The sequence below is a fragment of the Bombina bombina genome, chromosome 2, assembly GCF_027579735.1.
Source record: "Bombina bombina isolate aBomBom1 chromosome 2, aBomBom1.pri, whole genome shotgun sequence".
Taxonomy (NCBI): domain Eukaryota; kingdom Metazoa; phylum Chordata; class Amphibia; order Anura; family Bombinatoridae; genus Bombina; species Bombina bombina.
The window spans coordinates 1256448770-1256473664 of NC_069500.1; the positions used below are offsets into that span (position 1 = coordinate 1256448770).

The 24895-nt window shown below is 38.0% G+C and overlaps 1 protein-coding gene across 1 annotated transcript in view; it reads left to right on the forward strand.

The window, feature by feature from the left end:
- The window catches only part of ARAP2 (ArfGAP with RhoGAP domain, ankyrin repeat and PH domain 2), a 626699-nt gene that overhangs the window by 235295 nt on the left and 366509 nt on the right, over positions 1-24895 (forward strand). Inside the window, exons 11-12 of the mRNA XM_053704072.1 lie at positions 10701-10900; positions 18466-18551. Coding sequence (XP_053560047.1) covers positions 10701-10900; positions 18466-18551 — 286 coding nt within the window. The remainder of the gene's footprint in view (positions 1-10700; positions 10901-18465; positions 18552-24895) is intronic.

A 24895-nucleotide genomic window follows, 5' to 3' on the forward strand; every position in this document is an offset into this window, starting at 1 on the left:
ATAATGAATCCGGTGCTACCCTAAAATATGTATAAGTAGAGATTGACAGGTAAGAGAACCTAAAGTTAAGGGTTTAATATAGCACTCATTCCTACTAATGTTAGTTATATAAAAAATTGAATTTTTATTACTTAAAGTTAAAATAATGAAGGGGATTCACCCCTTATTGTACCCGCTAACTCGCTGTACACCTTGCCCCCCTGTTTCCTGGCCGATAGCAGCTCCCTCGGCTTCAGGTGACAGGGACAAGGGACAGCAATTAAAACCAATATAAATGTGCACCGAGGTGCTTACAAATTCCACAAACGCGTTTCGGCTGTGTAAATCAGCCTTTATCAATGTGTAAGAGCAAACCGAGGCCCGGGTGCCACCCTCTTATATAGTGCTAACACAAACTGTCTCCACCAATCCACTTCGGCCTTTGACAACGCCCCTCACCGCACCAATAGGACACTGTGCATTCGAGGCGTATCCTAATGCATGCATTTGATAGGATAGCCTGGAGCGGCTTCGTCTCTGCTGGTTTTTGATTGGTGGCGCATAATAACAACTTGTACTCGATCAATAAACAAATACAATTCCTTACATTAAAACATATTTGGTTATTTGTAATGTCCATCGTCTCATGATACTCACTAGCTGAAATCATCATTGCTATATATGACTGTTCGATTTTAAGTCTGTTAGCGAATGTATGTTGCAATTCAGTGTTAGGCTGTCCTGTCTGCGCGAATAGTCGTAATCTGATTAAGCAGACTTTATCATTATTCTGTGTTCATGCATATGGTAATACATAGTCATTAATCACAGACAGTATATTACCTTTGACATATATGCACTGCATGTATCAGGATTTTCAAACAAAGGAAAGGAGAATTACTCTCACTGACATTTAGCTCTATATCACAGTGGTATTATTGTTCTTAATGCTTCATTTCGATGCTTTGAGTCAGATCTATTAACTGGTGGACAGAGTATTGCCTAGCTGGAGTATAAAGACAAATATGTTTATATCATCTCTTAGGTAAAGATGTATAGTACTCCTGTTATAATCTTAGCATATTATCTTAGTATGGTAAGACTTAAATAATTACTTACAAACATAGATAGATAATCCACACATATTAGTATTAGTATGAAAATACATATACATTGTGTTTAGAATTAATTGTATATGCTGTTTATGAACGGAGGCTGTTTATGAGAGTGGTTGTTAAATTATAGTCGTAGTTGGCAACTAACAGGGGAGAACAGATAACGCACTATGGGCGGCACATTTAAGACAAAACAACTTGTTACTTATATGCATGATGTACTATATGAGTGTTGATTTTATATTGACAGTATTAATCATCTTGTATTCCCTTTCGAGCATTGTAGATGTGTTTAGTTGTCATTGATTGTTATTTAAACTAAAATCAACTTTTTCATTTAACATTTATACTACATCATAAAGTATTGTTTTAAATACAGATTCTGAAAGATAATAAGATTCCTCTTCCTCCTACTTTACAAGAAAACCCAATAATTATTTGCTTCATTCATTCCGTGTGGCATTACTGTGTTCAGTTTGAATATCCAGCTCGTTTCTTTTTGTAACAGAGTATTCTCAGTGCTACCACCTCTAATGCCCGGTTTAACCTTTTCTAAACCCCAACACTCGAAGGATGTAGTTTTACCTGCATGGTTAAGCAGGAAATGTTTTGCTACACTTGTGATTTTTTTGCCTTCTTTCATATCTTTTTTGGCATTACGTATGTTACTGAGATGTTCAGTTATTCTGGTACCCAATTTACGAGTTGTCATGCCTGTGTATATTAAATTGCATGAACATGATAGACAGTAAATGACATTCTCACTCTGACAGTTAATATGAGTTTTAATTTTCCAATTTTTTGAAAATCTGTCAGTTATAGAGTCTTTTTTGGTCATGAACTGACAGATTTTACAATGGCCACACGGAGTGGAGCCTTGATATATTGGCTTTTTATTTCTGTTTCTGTCAAAGTGACTTTGTGTGAGATTGTCTCTTAAATTTCTGGCACGTCTGAACGTAAAAGATGGTCTTTCCGGTATCAATCCTTTTAAACGTTCATCACTTTGGAGGATGTGCCAATGTTTTTTAACAATAGAGCTCACTTTTTCACTTTGGTTATTGTAGGTGGATATGAATCTCATGTTATTCTCATCTGATTCACATTTTTTGTTTTTCGGTTTTAGAAGATCCGACCTATTTTTGGCTAGTGCTTTTTGGTACGCCTTGGCTAGTAATTTCTTCGAGTAGCCCCTTTGAAGTAGTCTGTCTCTTAATTCTCTTGCAGCTTGTTTGAAAGAGTTTAGGTCTGTGCAATTTCTCCTTATTCTAAGGTATTCACCATATGGTAAACTGGTGATTGTAGACGGATGATGGTTGCTATGTGCATGCAGAACAGTTTAACCACCACTGAGACAACTGACAGAACAGCCCTTAACGATTTAATATCTTTACTGGAAGATAATGAATCAGTAACTAGTGATTTGTTATCCAATAATGACAATTGGAGAGAGATCATAAAAACCAAGTCCAAATTTGTCCCCCCAAGCACTATTTCACCTCAAGCCGTTACATTTTTGAATCTAGTATGTCAGGATATAATAGCTATGAATGAAGATACATGTGACATCAATAATATGACTAAACCTGAAATGGATGCAATAAAAGAAATGACTGAATGGACAGATGTTCAGATTAAGAATAGTGACAAGGGGGGTAACATCGTAATTTGGCCAACTACAATGTATACAGTAGAAGCCATGAAACAACTCACAAATAGTACTAATTACAAAAGACTTTTGGGCAACCCTACAGAGAACTTCAAAGAAATATATCATAAATTGATCGATACAGCACTTAATGATAAGATTATTGACCAAAAAGAATACAACTATTTAATGGTAACCAATCCTAGAGTAGCTACCTTATATCTATTGCCGAAAATCCATAAAAATATCTTATGCCCACCGGGGAGACCAATTGTCTCAGGGATAGGATCTTTGACAGAAAAAGCTAGCAGATACGTTGATGCAAGGTTAAGAAGCATTGTTGAGGCTCTACCATCGCACACTAGAGACACGATGCACATTTTGAATAAAATGCAAAACATCACAATTACTGAACACTCTATCTTAGTAACGTGTGATGTAGAGTCCCTTTATACGAGTATTAAAACAGAATGGGGCATCAAAGCTATAGCTCATTTCCTACAAAAAGATACTGATATGGATTTAGCTACCAAAGAGTTTATCATTAAACTACTGAAATTTGTTCTCACACACAATTACTTCGTGTTTGATGACAAATTTTTTTTACAAGTCTGTGGCACCGCAATGGGCACGTCTTGTGCGCCAACGTATGCCAATATATACCTGGGCTGGTGGGAAGAGATGATTGTGTTCAATGAACATATGAACCAGTATACACAGTACATCTCCCACTGGTCCAGGTATATAGATGACATTCTCCTTATATGGGAAGGTCCAATGGAGATACTCAATGAATTCATTGAATTGCTTAATATCAATCCATTTGGATTGTATCTAACTTACAATGCTAATTGTGACAAAGTTGAGTTTTTGGACCTAACCATCTCTAAATATAATAACAAACTAGTGACGGACACATATAGAAAAGCTACTGCAACAAACAATATTCTGCATGCACATAGCAACCATCATCCGTCTACAATCACCAGTTTACCATATGGTGAATACCTTAGAATAAGGAGAAATTGCACAGACCTAAACTCTTTCAAACAAGCTGCAAGAGAATTAAGAGACAGACTACTTCAAAGGGGCTACTCGAAGAAATTACTAGCCAAGGCGTACCAAAAAGCACTAGCCAAAAATAGGTCGGATCTTCTAAAACCGAAAAACAAAAAATGTGAATCAGATGAGAATAACATGAGATTCATATCCACCTACAATAACCAAAGTGAAAAAGTGAGCTCTATTGTTAAAAAACATTGGCACATCCTCCAAAGTGATGAACGTTTAAAAGGATTGATACCGGAAAGACCATCTTTTACGTTCAGACGTGCCAGAAATTTAAGAGACAATCTCACACAAAGTCACTTTGACAGAAACAGAAATAAAAAGCCAATATATCAAGGCTCCACTCCGTGTGGCCATTGTAAAATCTGTCAGTTCATGACCAAAAAAGACTCTATAACTGACAGATTTTCAAAAAATTGGAAAATTAAAACTCATATTAACTGTCAGAGTGAGAATGTCATTTACTGTCTATCATGTTCATGCAATTTAATATACACAGGCATGACAACTCGTAAATTGGGTACCAGAATAACTGAACATCTCAGTAACATACGTAATGCCAAAAAAGATATGAAAGAAGGCAAAAAAATCACAAGTGTAGCAAAACATTTCCTGCTTAACCATGCAGGTAAAACTACATCCTTCGAGTGTTGGGGTTTAGAAAAGGTTAAACCGGGCATTAGAGGTGGTAGCACTGAGAATACTCTGTTACAAAAAGAAACGAGCTGGATATTCAAACTGAACACAGTAATGCCACACGGAATGAATGAAGCAAATAATTATTGGGTTTTCTTGTAAAGTAGGAGGAAGAGGAATCTTATTATCTTTCAGAATCTGTATTTAAAACAATACTTTATGATGTAGTATAAATGTTAAATGAAAAAGTTGATTTTAGTTTAAATAACAATCAATGACAACTAAACACATCTACAATGCTCGAAAGGGAATACAAGATGATTAATACTGTCAATATAAAATCAACACTCATATAGTACATCATGCATATAAGTAACAAGTTGTTTTGTCTTAAATGTGCCGCCCATAGTGCGTTATCTGTTCTCCCCTGTTAGTTGCCAACTACGACTATAATTTAACAACCACTCTCATAAACAGCCTCCGTTCATAAACAGCATATACAATTAATTCTAAACACAATGTATATGTATTTTCATACTAATACTAATATGTGTGGATTATCTATCTATGTTTGTAAGTAATTATTTAAGTCTTACCATACTAAGATAATATGCTAAGATTATAACAGGAGTACTATACATCTTTACCTAAGAGATGATATAAACATATTTGTCTTTATACTCCAGCTAGGCAATACTCTGTCCACCAGTTAATAGATCTGACTCAAAGCATCGAAATGAAGCATTAAGAACAATAATACCACTGTGATATAGAGCTAAATGTCAGTGAGAGTAATTCTCCTTTCCTTTGTTTGAAAATCCTGATACATGCAGTGCATATATGTCAAAGGTAATATACTGTCTGTGATTAATGACTATGTATTACCATATGCATGAACACAGAATAATGATAAAGTCTGCTTAATCAGATTACGACTATTCGCGCAGACAGGACAGCCTAACACTGAATTGCAACATACATTCGCTAACAGACTTAAAATCGAACAGTCATATATAGCAATGATGATTTCAGCTAGTGAGTATCATGAGACGATGGACATTACAAATAACCAAATATGTTTTAATGTAAGGAATTGTATTTGTTTATTGATCGAGTACAAGTTGTTATTATGCGCCACCAATCAAAAACCAGCAGAGACGAAGCCGCTCCAGGCTATCCTATCAAATGCATGCATTAGGATACGCCTCGAATGCACAGTGTCCTATTGGTGCGGTGAGGGGCGTTGTCAAAGGCCGAAGTGGATTGGTGGAGACAGTTTGTGTTAGCACTATATAAGAGGGTGGCACCCGGGCCTCGGTTTGCTCTTACACATTGATAAAGGCTGATTTACACAGCCGAAACGCGTTTGTGGAATTTGTAAGCACCTCGGTGCACATTTATATTGGTTTTAATTGCTGTCCCTTGTCCCTGTCACCTGAAGCCGAGGGAGCTGCTATCGGCCAGGAAACAGGGGGGCAAGGTGTACAGCGAGTTAGCGGGTACAATAAGGGGTGAATCCCCTTCATTATTTTAACTTTAAGTAATAAAAATTCAATTTTTTATATAACTAACATTAGTAGGAATGAGTGCTATATTAAACCCTTAACTTTAGGTTCTCTTACCTGTCAATCTCATTTACTGTACCCACACATATTATATACCGTTTTTCTCGCCACTAAATGGACTTTCTAAAGATACCATTATTTTCATCATATCTTATAATTTACTATAAAAAAAAATATAAAATATGAGGAAAAATTGAAAAAAACACACTTTTTCTAACTTTGACCCCCAAAATCTGTTACATATCTACAACCACCAAAAAACACCCATGTTAAATAGTTTCAAAATTTTGTCCTGAGTTTAGAAATACCCAATGTTTACATGTTCTTTGCTTTTTGTGCAAGTTATAGGGCCATAAATACAAGTAGCACTTTGCTATTTCCAAACCACTTTTTTCCAAAATTAGCGCTAGTTACATTAGAACACTAATATCTTTCAGGAATCCCTGAATATCCCTTGACATGTATATATTTTTTTTAGTAGACATCCCAAAGTATTGATCTAGGACAATTTTGGTATATTTCATACCACCATTTCACCGCCAAATGCGATCAAATACAAAAAATCGTTCACTTTTTCACAAATTTTTTCACAAACTTTTGGTTTCTCACTGAAATTATTTACAAACAACTTGTGCAATTATGGCATACATGGTTGTAAATTCTTCTCTGGGATCCCCTTTGTTCAGAAATAGCAGACATATATGGCTTTGGCGTTGCTTTTTGGTAATTAGAAGGCCGCTAAATGCCACTGCGCACCACAAGTGTATTATGCCCAGCAGTTAAGGGGTTAATTAGGGAGCTTTTAGGGAGCTTGTAGGGTTAATTTTAGCTTTAGTGTAGTATAGTAGATAACCCCAAGTATTGATCTAGGCACATTTTGGTATATTTCATGCCACCATTTCACCGCCAAATGCGATCAAATTGAAAAAAAAGTTAAATTTTTCACAATTTTAGGTTTCTCACTGAAATAATTTACAAACAGCTTGTGCAATTATGGCACAAATGGTTGTAAATACTTGTCTGGGATCCCCTTTGTTCAGAAATAGCAGACATATATGACTTTGGCGTTGCTTTCTGGTAATTAGAAGGCCGCTAAATCCTGCTGCGCCTCACACGTGTATTATGGCTAGCAGTGAAGGGGTTAATTAGGGAGTTTGTAGGGAGCTTGCAGGGTTAATTTTAGCTTTAGTGTAGAGATCAGCCTCCCACCTGACACATCCCACCCCCTGATCCCTCCCAAACAGCTCCCTTCCCTCCTCCACCCCACAATTGTCCCCGCCATCTTAAGTACTGGCAGAAAGTCTGCCAGTACTAAAATAAAAGGGTTTTTTAAAAAAAATAAAAAAATTTTTTAGCATATTTACATATGCTAGGGTGTAGGATCCCCCCCTTAGCCCCCAACCTCCCTGATCCCCCCCAAAACCGCTCTCTAACCCTCCCCTCTGCCTCATTGGGGGCCATCTTGGGTACTGGCAGCTGTCTGCCAGTACCCAGTTTGCAAAAAAAAGTGTTTTTTTTATTTTTTTGGGGCTTTTTTCTGTAGTGTAGCTTCCCCCCCCACACAGACAAACCCCCACCACCTTGCTGATCTTTTTTTTTTTTTAAATATTTCGAAATTTATACATTTTTTATTAATTCATTTTCTGTAGTGTAGCGGTTCCCACCCGCTCCCTCCCCGTGCACGCGCCCGACCCCGCCCTCCCGTGCACACGCGCGCGTCCGTGCGCGCCCCTGCTCGTCCCCTCCCACGATCCCGCCCCCCCTGCACATAACCAGGGCCATCGATGGCCGCCACCCGCCTCCCGGTCCGGCTCCCACCCAACAGCGCAGGGAGCCACCGATCTCCGGTGCAGAGAGGGCCACAGAGTGGCTCTCTCTGCACCGGATGGCTACCAAAGGTTATTGCAGGATGCCTCCATATCGAGGCATCACTGCAATAACCGGAAAGCAGCTGGAAGCGAGCAGGATCGCTTCCAGCTGCTTTCCAAACCGAGGACGTGCAGGGTACGTTCTCAGGCATTAACTGCCTTTTTTTTGAGGACGTACCCTGCACGTCCTCGGTCGTTAAGGGGTTAAATTGTCTATCCTATATTTTCAATGGGACTTGCATAACGCCGGTATTATGAGTCTGCAAAAAAGTGAGCGGTACAGCCTCTCCTGTCAAGACTGGTACCGCATTTAAAAGTCAGTAGTTAAGAGTTTTATGAGCTAACGATGTAGCATAAAACTCTTAACTAAAGTGCTAAAAAGTACACTAACACCCATAAACTACCTATTAAACCCTAAACTGAGGCCCCCCCACATCGCAAACACTAAAATAAAAATTTTAACCCCTAATCTGCCGAACCAGACATCGCCGCCACTATAATAAACATATTAACCCCTAAACTGCCACCCTCCCACATCGCAAACACTAGTTAAATTTTATTAACCCCTAATCTGCCATCCCTAACATTGCTGACAACTACCTACATTTATTAACCCCTAATCTGCTGCCCCCAACGTCTCCGCCACTATATTAAAGTTATTAACCCTTAAATCTAAGTCTAACCCTAACACCCCCTAACTTAAATATAATTTTAATAAATCTAAATAAAATTACTATCATTCACTAAATTATTCCTATTTAAAACTAAATACTTACCTGTAAAATAAACCCTAAGCTAGCTACAATATAACTAATAGTTACATTATAGCTAGCTTAGGGTTTATTTTTATTTTACAGGTAACTTTGTATTTATTTTAACTAGGTAGAATAGTTACTAAATAGTTATTAACTATTTAATAGCTATCTAGTTAAAATAAAGACAAATATACCTGTAAAATAAATCCTAACCTAAGTTACAATTACACCTAACACTACACTATAATTAAATTAATTACCTAAACTAACTACAATTAAATACAATTGAAAAAAATTATCTAAAGTACGAAAAAAACCAAACACTAAATTACAGAAAATAATAAAATAATTACAAGAATTTTAAACTAATTACACCTACTCTAATCCCCCTAACAAAATAAAAAAGCCCCCCAAAATAATAAAAATCCCTACCCTATACTAAATTACAAATAGCATTTAAAAGGGCCTTTTGCGGGGCATTGTCCCAAAGTAATCAGCTCTATTACCTGTAAAAAAAAATACAATACCCGCCCAACATTAAAACCCACCACCCACACACCCAACCCTACTCTAAAACCCACCCAATACCCCCTTAATAAAACCTAATACTAACCCCTTGAAGATCATCCTACCTTGAGAAGTCTTCATCCAGTCGGGCCGAAGTCCTCAACAAAGCCGGCCGAAGTGGTTCTCCAGACGGGCAGAAGTCTTCATCGACGCCAGCCAGAAGAAGTCCTCCAGACAGGCAGAAGTCTTCATCCAGGCGGCATCTTCTATCTTCATCCATCCGGCGCGGAGCGGGTGCATCTTCAAGACATCCGACGCGGAGCATCCTCTTCAAACGAAGTCCAACTGAAGAATGAAGGTTCCTTTAAATGACGTCATCCAAGATGGTGTCCCTTGAATTCCAATTGGCTGATAGAATTCTATCAGCCAATCGGAATTAAGGTAGGAAAAATCCTGTTGGCTGATTGGATCAGCCAATTGTGAGTGTATTACTAGTTGAAAGTAAATGTGACCTCACAAGCAAAAAAAAAAATTTTTTTTTTGCTCATCAGGTTAGTGCAACTTAAATCCTTTCCTAAAGTGTTAAAAATTTAAAAAAATAAAAGTGCACCAAACATAATATACATAGAATAATATAAAGTGATATACTCATATATACACTATCTGATAAAAAATGAATATACATTTAAAAAAAGTTATAAGGGTTAAAAGGCATATGGTGTATGACAATGTATTTAAATGCAAAGGGCTATAATGTATAGATACATACATATACATGTCTAAACATGTGTATTTTTGTATATGTCTTTATGCATATATGTGTATACCTGTGTATTTATGTTTATATGTGTATATATTTGTATGTGTACATTTATACGCATTTATACACACATATACATATGTATATTCACTTTAGGGCCCAACTCCACTCCACTCCTGAAAACAGAAAAATATTTTTTATTTAATTGGAATATTTAAAAATCTGTTTTACTGTGTATATATATATATATATATATATACTGTAAATATTTTACATTCCAATGTTCCAATGTTCACATAGGGGGAATGTTATATGTATTTTTAACCCCTTAATGACCGTGCTATTCCAAGATGCCTGCTGACGGAAGGGAGGTCATAATAGCATGGTCCTGCCGCTCCCAGCGAGACCCACGCTATGACCTGAAAAAATTCAGATAGATATATAAGTATACATATATATTTTACACAAAAAGTTTACTTCTGGCTGTGTTTGTGTGTGAGTAAAAGTGCTAAATAGTAGAGATGTGCATTCATTTTAGCACAAATTCACATTTGTAACTAAAATCAGATTTTTGTTTTATTTTAACGACACAAATATCCAATAGAATGCACTAATAAAAATGAAAGAAAAAGAAAAATTCCTCCGAAACAAAAATTTCTTGGCTGCACGTTAACTAAATATCACGCCACTTGTAATCTGGCCCTATGCATGCATAACGTTGGCTGATTTATACTGCGTATATATAGAAATAAGTTTGATATCCATTAATGGTAACACCTAGAATTTACCTTTGTTTCAGTTTTACTGCGGAATCAGAAAAAGAAAAACAAGAATGGGTTGAGGTAATTGACCAATCCATAGAGGATACTTTAGCTGATTATGAAGTGGCTGAAAAAGTTTGGTTCAATGAATCAAATAGGAGTTGTGCAGACTGTCGTGCTTCAGATCCTGATTGGACCTCTATCAATCTTGGTGTTGTCATTTGCAAGGACTGTGCAGGTAAATGAAAGTTGTATATGCCATAGTACATTATTGTAGAACTTCAAGCATCATTTTTCAAACTCTTAAGTATATTTCCTCAAATTATATGTTACAATAATGAATTTTAAAGAACTTTAGTTGTGCAGTCTAAATGGCAGTTTGATTCAGAAAATGATGCAAAACACAATATACAAAATATGTTTGGACAACACCGAAAGAATGATGTCTATGCTGATGGTCGAGACTCATAGATTTAAATGAGTACCTCTGATAAATCTGTCTTATAAATATCACTCAAAACTGTTTATGTTACCTCTTTTAGACATAAGGCAAGTTTATTGTATTGTAACTGGAGCATTAGATTAAGGAAACAGAATTAGGCAGCAGTAATACCCACACCAAAGCTGGGTCAGAAGTTGTGTCCACTCTAAGGCTGAGACTGGAGTGCCCACTTGAGGGCCGAAGACAGGAACAGGATACTACTAATGCTTGAAAGACACCCTCTGGAGGGGCTTGGCTACTGAGGGTACTGGAGCAGGATACTGGTGCTTGACAGATGCCCTCTGCATGTCTAGGGTGCTGAAGCTAGATACCGATGTAGAGATACTGGATACACTCATAGCTGTGACTGGCTGATAACAAGACAAAAGTCTGAAGAAAAGCTGAGGGTCAGATACTAGAAATCAGTTCAATCAGTCACCATATACTGGGAGTATCCAGAAGAGAAGTCAGAAAACAAGCCAAGTTCAGTTTACCAGAGAAGCTGTCCAATCCTTTATCTAAACACAGCAGAGATAAAAAAAAGAGTGGCCAGGAGGCAAGCCAGGTACAGGAATCAGAAGATATACCAGAATAACTTTATACAGGCACAGGCCAGAGGCACAAAAAGAGTGTAGACCACAATTTCATGGCAACGTGTGGTTGTGAGGCTGCCTTTTATTGCAGTGCAAGCAGTTGGAGCCAAAGAGCTAGCCAGTACACAGAGCAGCACAAAGAAACTCTCAGACTGAGTCAGAGCCCTCCAGTGGCTTCAGAGGGAAAGTGAGAGAACCAGTAACTTGACATCCAGGGTTCTACCCTGAGCACAGATGTGACAAAATCTATAGGAATATATTAGATATGCGCAGCATCGAAAAATTCGGTTAGGTTCGGATCGATTCGGACCAATTCGAATTTCGGTTCGGATCGATTCAAATTCGGAAGAACTCGAATGAATTTGTTTCGGATTCGTAAAAAATTCGGTTCAATTTGGTTTGATTTGGTTTGAATTGATTCGGAATTTCGGGATTTCGGTAAGTGTTAAGGGGATATGCTGTGTATTACACTAGTATACTGTACAATACTAGTGTAATACACGGCCATCCGAATCCATCCGAATCAATTCGGATTAATTCGGTAGATTCGGCACTACCGCAATTCGGAAATTCGAATCGATCCAAATCTCCGAATTCGACAAATTTGTCCGAATTTCGATTCGGACCGAATCGAATCGCACATGTCTAGAATATATGTATAGGTATATATAGAGATATGGATTTACAATAAAAAGTACATTTTCCTGTATGAACACTGGAATGTGAAATATGTTCATTAAAATACATATTTAGAAATATGCATGTATCTCTATGTTAAATCCATTTGCATGCCTGAGACCTCACATATTTAAACCTTTATAACTTTTTTTTCATATTTTTTTTATCAGAAAGTGTTATTAGGAGTGTAACTGTACTTTCACATGTATTTTTTATGTGTTTTGTGCAACTTTTGTGTCTTGCGTAACATTTAACCAGAGCTCTGAAGTCACGCTAACTCAACGTGCATTATATTTGAATGTGCTCAAGCAAACGTGTTTACTTTCAACTCATGATTCCAGAGCATTTTCCACCATGTGCAGACAGCAGCAAAATACCCTATATTTCAGTTAGTGTGCCACTCGTAATCTAACCCTATTTCTTCAGAAGCAATACAGACCACTGCCAGCTTTCTGAGAAGGAAAGCTGTTTGAATACTGGTACACAGGCTCTCCCATGATATGTGCGTATGCTGCTGAAAAACATTAATACCTTTTACTAAACATTTTTGCTAATGGAAGTATATTGCAAAAATGCTTCTATTTCACATTGAACCCAAGCACATTTCATTTTTTACCTTTCTATACCTTGAAGTTATACATTGAATTCCTTAAAATAATTATCATATATAATAAATTATTCAGAAGGGGATTCACTTTTCTAGACCAGCAAAAATGAAGGGATTTTAGATTAAATCTCTTGTTAATATTGACAAATTAAAGAAAAATATTAAATAAAGAACAATGTGTCCGAAGTGCACATTATGGTCCAGATTACAAGTGCCGCGGCATTTAACGATTTTGCTTGAGCAAAAACACTGCCAGAAGTAAACTTATAACATATGTAGGTTAGCGCACATGTTACAAGTTGAAAGTAAATGGTTTACACGCAAGCAAAATTCAATGTAGACTTTCTTCAGGAATTGGGATACTGCAACTGCGCTATCTTCTTCTCCCCATGGACTTCAATCGAGCCCATTATAAAAAAAAAAACTAAAAGTTTTCACTTACGTGCTAACCCAACTGCTTTTGTAAATACACAGTAAAATACATTATTAAATATTAAAATTGAATAAAAATGATTTATACATACTTAAATAGACATTTATACGAATTTAAACAAATATATATATTCCTTTTCATTCAAGCACCTTGTGATATGCCATTTAACCTTGATAAAATATTTGAAATAATATTTATATGAATAGTTTTTTAGATAGTGTATACTGTATTTGAGTGTAGCACTTTATTTTAATATATTTATGTTGTGTTTAGTGTAACTTATTTTAGCCCTATCCCTTTACGCAAGCTCTTTACTTGCACAAACCCACTGGGTTTTTTTTTTTGTTTTTTTTTTGTTTATACATTTTTTATTGAGGTTATAAAACATATGTTACAGGCAATTTTGTATCACGTATTTCCAAGCATATAAATAAGCCATAATCACTGACAAAAATGTGAAGCTCAGATAATATGACAAAGCAGTTGTACAATGAAAGCCTAAGAAAACAAGTGAAATGAAAAAAACGTGAACCTCATATTTTCTGTTAAGACGTTTCCCCATATGATGTAGTAAGGCATTAAATGAAATCATATCCCCTTAAGATATATAGAGGCCTCTCTTGGGCCCCCTGGAGTAATTTCATGGCCTATTCGGGGGCTTTGGGGAAGGAGTAAAACAACAAACTGGGCCACTCTTGGACCCTAAATGTAGTGCAAAATGGGAATTGATCGACATCAAATACCGCAAGATGAGCACATAGAACAAGCAACCAACTGTAGAAAACTAAAAAACAAACTTTGAATAGGTGCAAGTAGATTAGTCATTAAATGATTATGATATCATATGAAGGGCAGCCCGTGTGTCACAGGAGCTAAGTAGAGTATGTAAAAGGACAGATTGCTGTTAGTCTGGCTAAAAGAGCCTTTGGAGTAATATAACTCACTGAAAAGGTGGGTCTCTTTTGTTCCAGGGTGCAGTAAATTAAACTGGTATGTCTATTCAAATGGGTGGGAATGGGAAAGTATAATAAGGCATGCCAGCCCCACAGTAGATGACCGTGTGTAGTATTTTAGGGAGAAAAGTTCAGCCCCCCATAGTCAAGTTAATAAAAGCCTCCAGAGAACATTTAGAGACAATTTATACTACAGGCTGTCATTATCATATTTTTTCCATGCAGGGTATAGTGCAAAATTAGCGCAGAAGCTTGGTGGGCTGATTTACTACTAAAACAGAAACTGAAGGTGCTCTACTGAACATAACCTTAGCGTTCTATAACCAAATGTGTTAGCATATTAAGTTTATACAAGAACTAAGTCATACCTCTGATGCTGTGCACTATACTAAAGAAGGGATAGGTATGGATGGATAATTTAACGATAGCATCTGTTGAAGGGCTTCTGTAAAGCTGAATAGAGGCCATAATTGCCTGTGTGGGTTACTCACACCCTAGCATAATTCCCTCAGAGCAAGCGTTGAGAGCCTAACAATGGAGCTAAGGCACTTTGCTGCATATTATTATGAGAGTTGCTGTCCCCCTCTGTTTTAGATTAGGAAATTTAGGGGTATACTTTCATATACAAACAAACCCATTGACAGGCACACCAAAAACAGTCTATATATATAAAGAAACTTAATAAACTGCTATAAAGTAGGAAAGTGGTAATAACATAGGTATAAACATGGTGAGTATAAACATATGGTTACACTTTGTGAGATAGGAATACCATTACACCACGAGTCACATCCCACATTAAATATTTTTAACCTGGGTGCCTGAGGTGCCAAGTCCTGCAAAAAGTTCAAGTGTCCACAAACAAGGGGCTAATCAACCATCATGAATAAGCCTGTTGGCACCGGGAATAGCGACAGACAGTATGTAGCAGAGATAGGGGTGAGGATTGCCTCTTACTCTGTTAAAGATGGATGCCTCAGCCTATCCCCATTCTATCCGGGGACTGTTCCAATCTCTCCTGGGGACTCATCCCAGGGAGCGTCATGTGTAGTGATCTAAGTGCAGGGGGACCATGTACTCGAAACCAGTTCCCTGTTACACTGTGCGGGCTATACATAAAGGGACCGCCAGTTCCAGAGATACTCCAAATGCGGCGACCATGGCCCGCATGCCCAGATGGGGGCTGTGTTACCAGGAAAGTGTCCTTTGACATTGGGCATGATATCTTCCCATTCCGGCTAACCGCTGTGCTCCGCAAGCTCCCTCCTGCTTGTCTTGCTGCTGTCAAGAGTGAGCCACGATCTGTGTCCCTGTGTTGCCTTAGAGGGTAAGTAGAAGCAGGGCTCTGGTCATGCGGATCCCGTTGCCGCTTAGTCTCATCTCCCAATGCACTAGTTATGGTCCCTTTAGCAGGGATTTGTGCTCCTGCTGGTTTCAGAATGGTGTAGGCTTCTGCGCTCTTGACTTCTGACATGCAGGACTCCTGGCAGGGACTAGGAGGATTTGGTTCCTGCGGCTGTTCCTCACAATCTTTGTAGCAACTATAGTCCAAACGGGAAGCCTTCTCTATAACTTTACAGAGGTGAATCCTGTGTACCTCTAAAATCGAGCTCAGCGTAGCAATTAGTTGCGTGCTCTCCATTATTTCCTTTTACTGTTCTTGTCTATCATTCACAAGGTGTGTAAGAACTGTCCAGTTATATATAAACTGGTTTGGTGACCCAGGGACCTGGGGGAGTATTAGTGCGGAAGCCCCTACAGCACTGACAGTCAGACAGAAGAGGCCTCTCAACCTCGTGGCTAGTTGCAGTGGAGTAAGCTGAGGAGCATAGGCAGGTCCGAGAAATGTCGTAGATTCCTGAATCTCTCTCCAATAATAAAGGATTGTTTATCTTGGGTTCCTCAGCAGGAAAAGTATAAATAAGAGTTGAAACAAGTCCTTAAATATAGCTTGATTGTAGATTAAGTGCAGGAGCTCCCAACAAACACGTCCTGCCGCAACAGCTATAGGCTCCGCCCCCACCCACTGGGTTTTATTTTCAGCTTAGGGTTTTAGGCAATGTAAAAGAGCTAAATGCCCTTTTAAGGGCAATGCCCATTCAAGTGCCCTTTTCAGGGCAATGGGGAGCTTTATTTAGATAGGATTTTATTTGGGGGGGTTGGTTGTGTGGGTGGTGGTTTTTACTCTTGGGAGGTTGTTTGTATTATTTTTTTTTACAGGTAAAAGAGCTGATTTCTTTGGGGCAATGCCCCGCAAAAGGGCTAATTAGTTTAAATATTTGATAATTTCTTTTTTTCATTTTGTGTATCTTAGTATGTGCTTTTTTGTAGTTTAGTTAATAGTTAATAACTATTTACTAACTAATCAACCTACTTAAAATAAATACAAACTTACCTGTGAAATAAAAATAAAACATAAGCTAGATACAATATAACTATTAGTTATATTGTAGCTAGCTTAGGTTTTATTTTACAGGTGAGTAAGTATTTAGTTTTAAATAGGAATAATTTAGGTATTAATTGTCATTTTTATTTGAAATTATTTTAATTAGGTTAAAGTTAGTGGGTGTTAGGGTTGTGTTAGACTTAGGGTTAGACAGGGTTAGGTTTAGGGGTTAATAACTTTAGTATAGTGGCGGCGGCGACATTGGGGGTGGCAGATTAGGGATTAATAAATTTATGTAGGTGGCGGCGACATTGGGGATGGCAGATTAGGGGTTAATAAGTGTAATGTAGGTGTAAGCAATGTCGGGGGCGGCAGATTAGGGGTATTTAGACTCAGGGTTTATTTTAGGGTGTTAGGTTTAAACATACATTTTCTTTCCCCATAGACATCAATGGGGCTGCGTTACGGAGCTTTACGGTCCGCAATTGCAGGCGTTAGGCTTTTTTTTTGGCGGCTCTCCCCATTGATGTCTATGGGGAAATTGTGCACGAGCACGTCAAACAGCTGAAAGCAGCGCTGGTATTTGTGTGCTGTATGGAGCTCAACGCAGCCATATCGCCCGCAAATGCCGGGTTTTTGCAAACCTGTAATAGCAGTGCTATTAAAGTGCTATTAGCGAGCCACTCATAACGCAAAACTCGTAATGTGGCTGTCTGTTATTTGTACAATGTCTTTTTGTTCTGAATAATGGAATGTAAAGGTCGGAAATAACTTCAGGTATAGTGCTCAACTGTTAGGTTAAAAATCAGAAGGGATAATGGACAGTTTTGCCTTGCAACATTCACAAGAGAAAAACAATATACACTTTTAAATAAACAACCCTCTTAAACAAGAAGAATAGAGTTTTATAAAAGACATCAAATACAGCAAAATATACCACAGTGCAGGTCCAAGAATATATTCTGAACATGTATATTGGATATAATAAGAAGAGGTCTTGTGTAGTGATAGAAGGTTCCAGACTAATATAGTAAGCAGTCTAATTTTAATAGCCCCAGAACAAACACACACAAATAATAGTTCTGATAAACACATAGGGGCATATTTATCAAGCTCCGTAGTCTAAAGACTGCTGATCCATAACTTGCCCGCCTGCTCTGAGGCAGCGGACAGAAGTTAACCTTGATAAAATACGATCGGGTTGATTGACACCCCCTGCCGCGAATCTGCAGGAGGCGGTATTGCACCAGCAGTTCACCCATCAGCTGGACTGAATCTAGGGTCTGATATTCTAAACAGTGCAACAAGAGGTTATTAGTTATTAACATTACCCATATTTATATTTTAAGTGGTGAAGTTTATGAAAAATACTTCCTGCAAGACTGTTTTCTAGATAAAGTGTTTGTGAGTAAGTGCATTATGTTTAAATATGTTATTTGAAGTCAGTGCGTTAGTATTGTAAACTATTAATTTTAAACATAAGTTAAACTGAGTTTTTATGCTGATAATGGTACAGTCACCTTGATTTAGTAGCAGTGGAATAGCCAGTCTGTATCTGTAAAATTCTATGCACCTTTCCACTTACTCTAATTCATCTGGGCTCAATAAAATTGCTAAGAAAATTACAAAATGAATAATAACATAAAATTAATGATTTTCTCTACTTTACAAGGCCAGCATAGATCGTTGGGAAGCAAAATTTCTAAAGTGCACAGCCTGAAATCGGATTCCACCATCTGGAGCAATGAACTTGTTGAGGTAATTTGTTTATTGTCATTAAAATAAATAAAATATAACCTAAATGTTATGATCCGTAGTTTGCTTCATTATTACTAAATTGGAAATGCCATGTAGTTAATGTGTGACGTTAATATTTATTAAAGGAAAATGTGATATACATTTTACAGTTATTAAAAAATCATTTTCAACATCACTCATGGGCATATTTATTATATTTAGTACGGTTTGATATCTTGCACATGAAAGTTTTTGTTTGTTTTTGTTAGACATTTTGTTTTGTTTTTTAATTTGGTTATTGAAGCTTTGCTTATACATCCTGTTATTTTTATTTAAGTTTACTTTTTTGACTATATATATTTCCAAAGTCTGGTTAAATTGCACTTTTTTGTTTGGTGAGCAGAGGTTAAAGGGACACTAAGGACTAAATACATTTCATGCACTTCCCTCTTATCATGGGGATTTTCTTGTTGGAACCTAGGTTACACTGAAGGTATCTGAAGGAGAGTTACAAACACATTAGTACTGCAATGTAATGAAACACAGATTTCAACATGGTGGCATGTGGGGAATAACCTCAATACTAATTTTATAAAATGCATTTCGGGGGGCTAGATTACCAGTGGATCGCTATCGTTAGTGCTAGAAGCATAAACGCAATCACGAGATCTCAGTGTGCTTTACGTTCAAATCCATATTACAAGTGCACTGTTAAAATGATTGCAATTTTATTTGCACAAACGCAAACTCATTTACCGCTCAAACTTTTGTCAGGAGGAAACAGTTGCACTAAATTACACTATTAACCACTAAACTGCCACACCTTCACATCACAAACTACCCCTCTACAATATTAACCCCTAAATCACCACACCACCTCATCACAAACTACCCCTTTACACTATCCACCCCTAAACCACCACACACCCACATTGCAAAATAACGTTCTGCACAATTAACCCCTAAACCACCACACACCCCACCGCAAAGTAACCCACTAAAATCTAAACCTCCTAACCTAGCACTTTTTTTTGGGGGGGGTGGTGAGGGGTTAATTGTAGAGATTTTTAGTTTTTTTTTTTTTTTTAAGAAAAAGAGCTAAGACACAAAGTCAATGCCCTAAAAAGGCCCTTTTAAGGGCTATATTTGTAGTTTAGTGTTAGAATAGTTTTTTTTTTATTTTGAGTTTTTTTTTTTAGTGGGGTCTTAGAATGGGCATAACTCTTTTTTTTTGGTAACTCTTCTTTTGGTCATTTGTTATTTTTTTGTAAAAGTAGTTTTTTTTATGTTAAATTATTTTTATTTTTTTAATAATGGTAGTTTTTTTAATTTTTTAAGTAATGTTAGGTTACTTATTTATTTTTTAAAAAGTAAGGTTATTTTTTTTTTTTTTTTACATAATTTTTTATTGAGGTTTAGCTAAAGGCATACATAGATCATAATAACCAGTTCTAATGTCACATGAGGTAAGGCTTCAATGTTACAGGAGTAATAAAATAGGCATAAAAGAAATGTATAGCCGACAAGTTACATAGCCTGCAAGCATTATACAGGTAGGATACTGGTCTTTCAGGAACCTTCTATATGACACAATAAATCACTCTTGAACCAACAAAAGTAACAGGTTGTAACAAAGCAAAAGAAGGAAATTGTACCTAAGGAGACCACTTTTGGATCACATTAATAAACCTCGATTTTTTAAGTTTAACAACATTTTTGTTCTTGAGGTCCTGAGGACTCATACAGCATAGAACAGGGGGGGTATTAACTGGGACTATTAATGAATCCACAGGACTACTCATAAATTGAATAAATTATTAAAGTAAATAAGGGAAATATTGTGAACTAAAATTAGCTAGTTGAATGGGCGCTTTTGGACCTGTTAGTTTAGAGTAGTTAGAAATTGGTATTGTAAGCACCAATAAGAGTAAATATATAGGTTTGTTATGTAGAAATTATGGTGAAATATGCAGGTAGAAATAATTAAAGTATGGCATAGGCAAGATAAGCCATATAGATAGCCCTCCAACATTAGGAGGTACCTTAGGGGGGGGGGGAGAGGAGGTGGTAAGTTAAATAAGGTTTATGCGATTTATATGGAATACCATGAATATTGTGTTAAGAGTAACAGAGCAGGTCCAGCCTGCAACAGAAACCTATCTACTGCGGCTATGTGACAGAGCCGCAGATCACATCATAGCTCTAGCAGGCTCACAGAAGAATTAAGCTGTAGCACAATTTCTTAACTACTATTTATGTGGCTTTAGAGGTTATGTTGCGGGAATGAAAGAGAACAAATATGCATAGGTAACCCAGTCCAGTTAGTGATATGTGAGGGTTGAAACTAACCCCTTATATTGAAATATGAGTAATTATGTTACTCATGGCTCACTGCCTCGGCCGCCGGCAGTGTCACCATACAAGACCAGTAAGCCGGGGTTGGAAGAGTATTTTTAAGCAGATATATAGCAGTCAAAGTTTATGAGAAACTGTGTTTAAAACTTAAAGCATTCCCATGTGCAACATATTCTTTTACTGAGGAAAGTCTTCAACATTACTGCCATACAGCTGACTCGCAAACTAGAGGTACTGTTAAATAGTTGAGAGTTATAAATTAGAGTGCTACCAGGGATATCTATGGGTACATATAGACATTAACTGTCAGACAGGTGCTTAGCACCTCTGAATCAAGTGTATTAGGGTAAACATATAACTAGGAACTGTGCTACAACCCTAGAACCCTATGTAAGCATTAATATTGCGCCAAAATAAGATGTGTATGTGATAGGTGATCTGTTTTGCAGGGGCTTACAGTATCCTAAAACCCATTGGAGCTAGAAATGTAGGATATCGCAATTAAACATGGCACTGATGAATCAAAAACTACAGGAGATACAATATACAAAAACCTTCTACATGTTGGCTCCACCATAATAAGAAGAGACTCTGAAATAGTGACTAATATAGACAAGTTAGAATTCAGAGAACGTTAACGTTAAGGGTAAGCAATTGCAAACAATGGGATCATTAAAGTGAGAATATTGAAATGTAAACAAATGTATAGCCTGTACACTGCGAAGGTAAGTTTAAAACAGGAAGCAAGGTAGTATAAGTGAGCTCTTTGGATTAATGTAAATGGATGTGGTCCACATTATATTATGAGTGTGCTATAATTAATGCTCAGCATGTGTGTAAACCAGACAGAACCAGAGTTATAAATTGCTCCTTTAAGCACTACAACCTAGATGAGAGTATGGCCCTATGGGGAAAAGCTGTCTGGAAGAGCTGCGAATGAGAGGCTGCATGGGCAATAATATAAACATCATGAACAAACATCTGTATGCTCTGCAGCGGTGTAACCTAAGAGACTGAGCTCACTTCCACTTTATTAAAGTAATAATGCCTCGGTTCCGTAGCCAGACGCAGGTCTACTCATATAGTATGAAATATTGTCCCTGGAATCAATGAGCCCCTGACTCAAATATAGGGGCCACACACATGAAAGTCAGAGCATAGCAATATTAAAGGACAAAGCAAGTCTATGGTAGTTGTGCAAAGAGTAATTGTTATGGCTAAAGAAATGTAGCAGCACAACAAGCAGTCCACTAGTTAGTGTGCGGGAGAATGTTCAGACTGAAAATAGTGTCCATAAATGCTGTAGATCAAGAGCTGCTAGCATAGTCATAGGGAACTCCAAATTAGCCGATGCCACTTCTCAGGTTACAGGGAGCATATTGTACTTGTAGTGTGAGGCCCAATAATGCACACCCCCTTACAGTGTCCATCCTGTGCTGAGAATCCCAGCGTGCACACAGCGCATAGGCTCTGAGTCCATCTGTCACTGAGGTAAGTGTGTTGTGCGGTCCGTACCTCTCCAGCGGGTTCCAAGGTGTCAGCAGGAATTTTGGTGTCTTGCGCGGTCCCTGCTCCTGTATCCAACTGCAGCTGCTCCATAGCGCATTTGTCAGCGGCATTTCTCCGGAGGCTTCAAGGTGCGCAGCTATTAGGGAATTGCCCAGTTCATCCACGGACCGCAATCCACCGCCGGTGTCCAGCTGAGTGAGCTCCCTGGTCCTCGCGACCACGCTCTGCAAGCAAGTAGGTGTCGGTCTTGAAAGGGAAAATGGCAGCTGCCTCTGTTCCAATCTGCCTTCTGTGCCCTCAGATTTCCTCACATGGGTAATCAAGGTGGGTAGATTGTTAGCATGTCTGGCGTGAGGCTTACAAAATTCAGCCAGTGTGTTACTAAGAGTCCCGCCATATCGGTCTATTAGTTTATGCATCTGACTCAAGATGGAGGCTGCAGTGTCGTCGCACATTGTAGGCCAGAGAGAGTTAGAGAGCCCGGGACTCGAAAGATAGGGCGGTAAGTGCCGTGCTGCTTTCCAGAAGTAGTGATAGATAGATCTTCCACGTACACCCCTTAGGCAAAGTGAGAAGTGGAGAAAATAAACAGTAAATCTCTTAAAAATAATAAATATATATCAGGAGCTCTGTAAAAGTGCGTCTTGTCTTAGTGAAGGTTGGCTCCTCCCCCTCAGGTTATTTTTTTTTTACTTTTTCAGGTAAGGTTTTTATTTTATTTTTTTTAAAGATTAGAGGGTTTAGATTTTAGTGGGTTACTTTTCAGTGAGGTATGCGGCAGTTTAGGGGTTAATAGTGTAAAAGGTTTATTTGCAATGTGTGTGTGTGGCAGTTTAGGGGTTAATAGTGTAGCGGGTCCTTCACAATGGGCTATGTAATGGTTTAGGGGTTATTAGAGTAGGGGGCTTATGGCGATTCGGGTTAGCGCGCAAGTATGCGTGTTCGTTTTTTTCCACTTTTCTCTTTCCATTGAAGTCAATGGGAGAGTATGTTAATACGATATATTAATTTTTGCTCTTTGTGCAAGCCGGGTTAGTGCTCAAGCGAAAAATATTTACTTTTAACTTTTAAACGAGCGCTACCGGACCCATGGAAAGAGCAGAAGTCGAGTGGTGTTAGCATGCGAGCAGGAACGGTAATTACTGCATCACTCATAATCTAGTGTTTAATGTCCCTTTAATAAAATATATATTTTTTGTAATAATAATAATAATAATAATAATAATAATAATAATAGGGAAGTTTGATATATACATTGAAAAACTTTACTTTTAGGCGTGGCTAGAGGGGAACCTTCAATGCATGAAAATGGCTCCAACTTTCTGTTTACAGGTAGTTGAAGCAGATTTAAAAGAAGTATAATACATAGAATAAATGTAATAATCTGAAAAAGGTCATAATGAAGCTGCTCCACTATATCCAGTTAAAGTAGGGCACACAGTTTAAAATCGTAACACAATTATATACAGAAAAGCAAATGTGCAATGTTAAATACAATGCTGGTAAATGTATAGTCCTCAATTGGGACCAATTCTACTGTCCATAGGGGCTTCTCTCTTGAGTTTCCAATAATTGTGTCTGTGGCCTCTATTTATCAAGCTGTCAACCGCAAATACGCTGGAATTCCGCAGCGTATTTGTGGCGAGCCTGATTCGCCTTAGTTATCAAAGGCTAGAGGCCCGGCAAAAGTAGAATATAGTGATGTAACATACAATCCGCGGGACTCAGTCCGACACAGATCGATGCTTACATCACTCCAGATGTTCCGAACACAAGTTCAGCACAATCTGACTACTTTTGGAAGTTATCAAGATCCTACCAGGTACGCTCAGCACTTTTCCGGCCCAGCGTACCTGGTTTTCAATCCACCACCCTGGAGGCGGCGGATGCCATAGGAATCAATGGGAGTCTAACAGCAGTGAAAGCTCATGTTCGCTGCTGCCCGATATCCCATTGATTCCTATGGGAAATCTCTACACCTAACACCCTAACATGTACCCCTAGTCTAAACACCCCTAATCTGCACCTCCTACACTGCCGCCACCTACTTTATACTTATTAACCCCTAAACTGCTTCTCCTGGACCCCGCCGCTACTAAATAAAGTTATTAAACCCTAAACTGCCGCTCCCGGACCCCGCCGCCACCTACATTATACTTATTAACCCCTAATCTGCCCCCCCTTCCCCCGCCGCCACCTACATTATATTTATTAACCCCTAATCTCCCTCCCTACACTGATGCCACATACATTATATTTATTAACCCCTAATCTGCCCCCCCTACAGCGCCGCCACCTACATTATATATATTAAACCCTAAGCTCCCCCCTACACCGCCGCCACCTACATTATATTTATTAACCCCTAATCTGCCCCTCCCTACACCGCCGCCACTATATTAATTTTATTAACCCCTAAACCTAAGTCTAACCCTAACCCTAAACCCCCCCCTAACTGAAATATTATTTAAATTAATCTAAATAAATTTACTATTATTAAC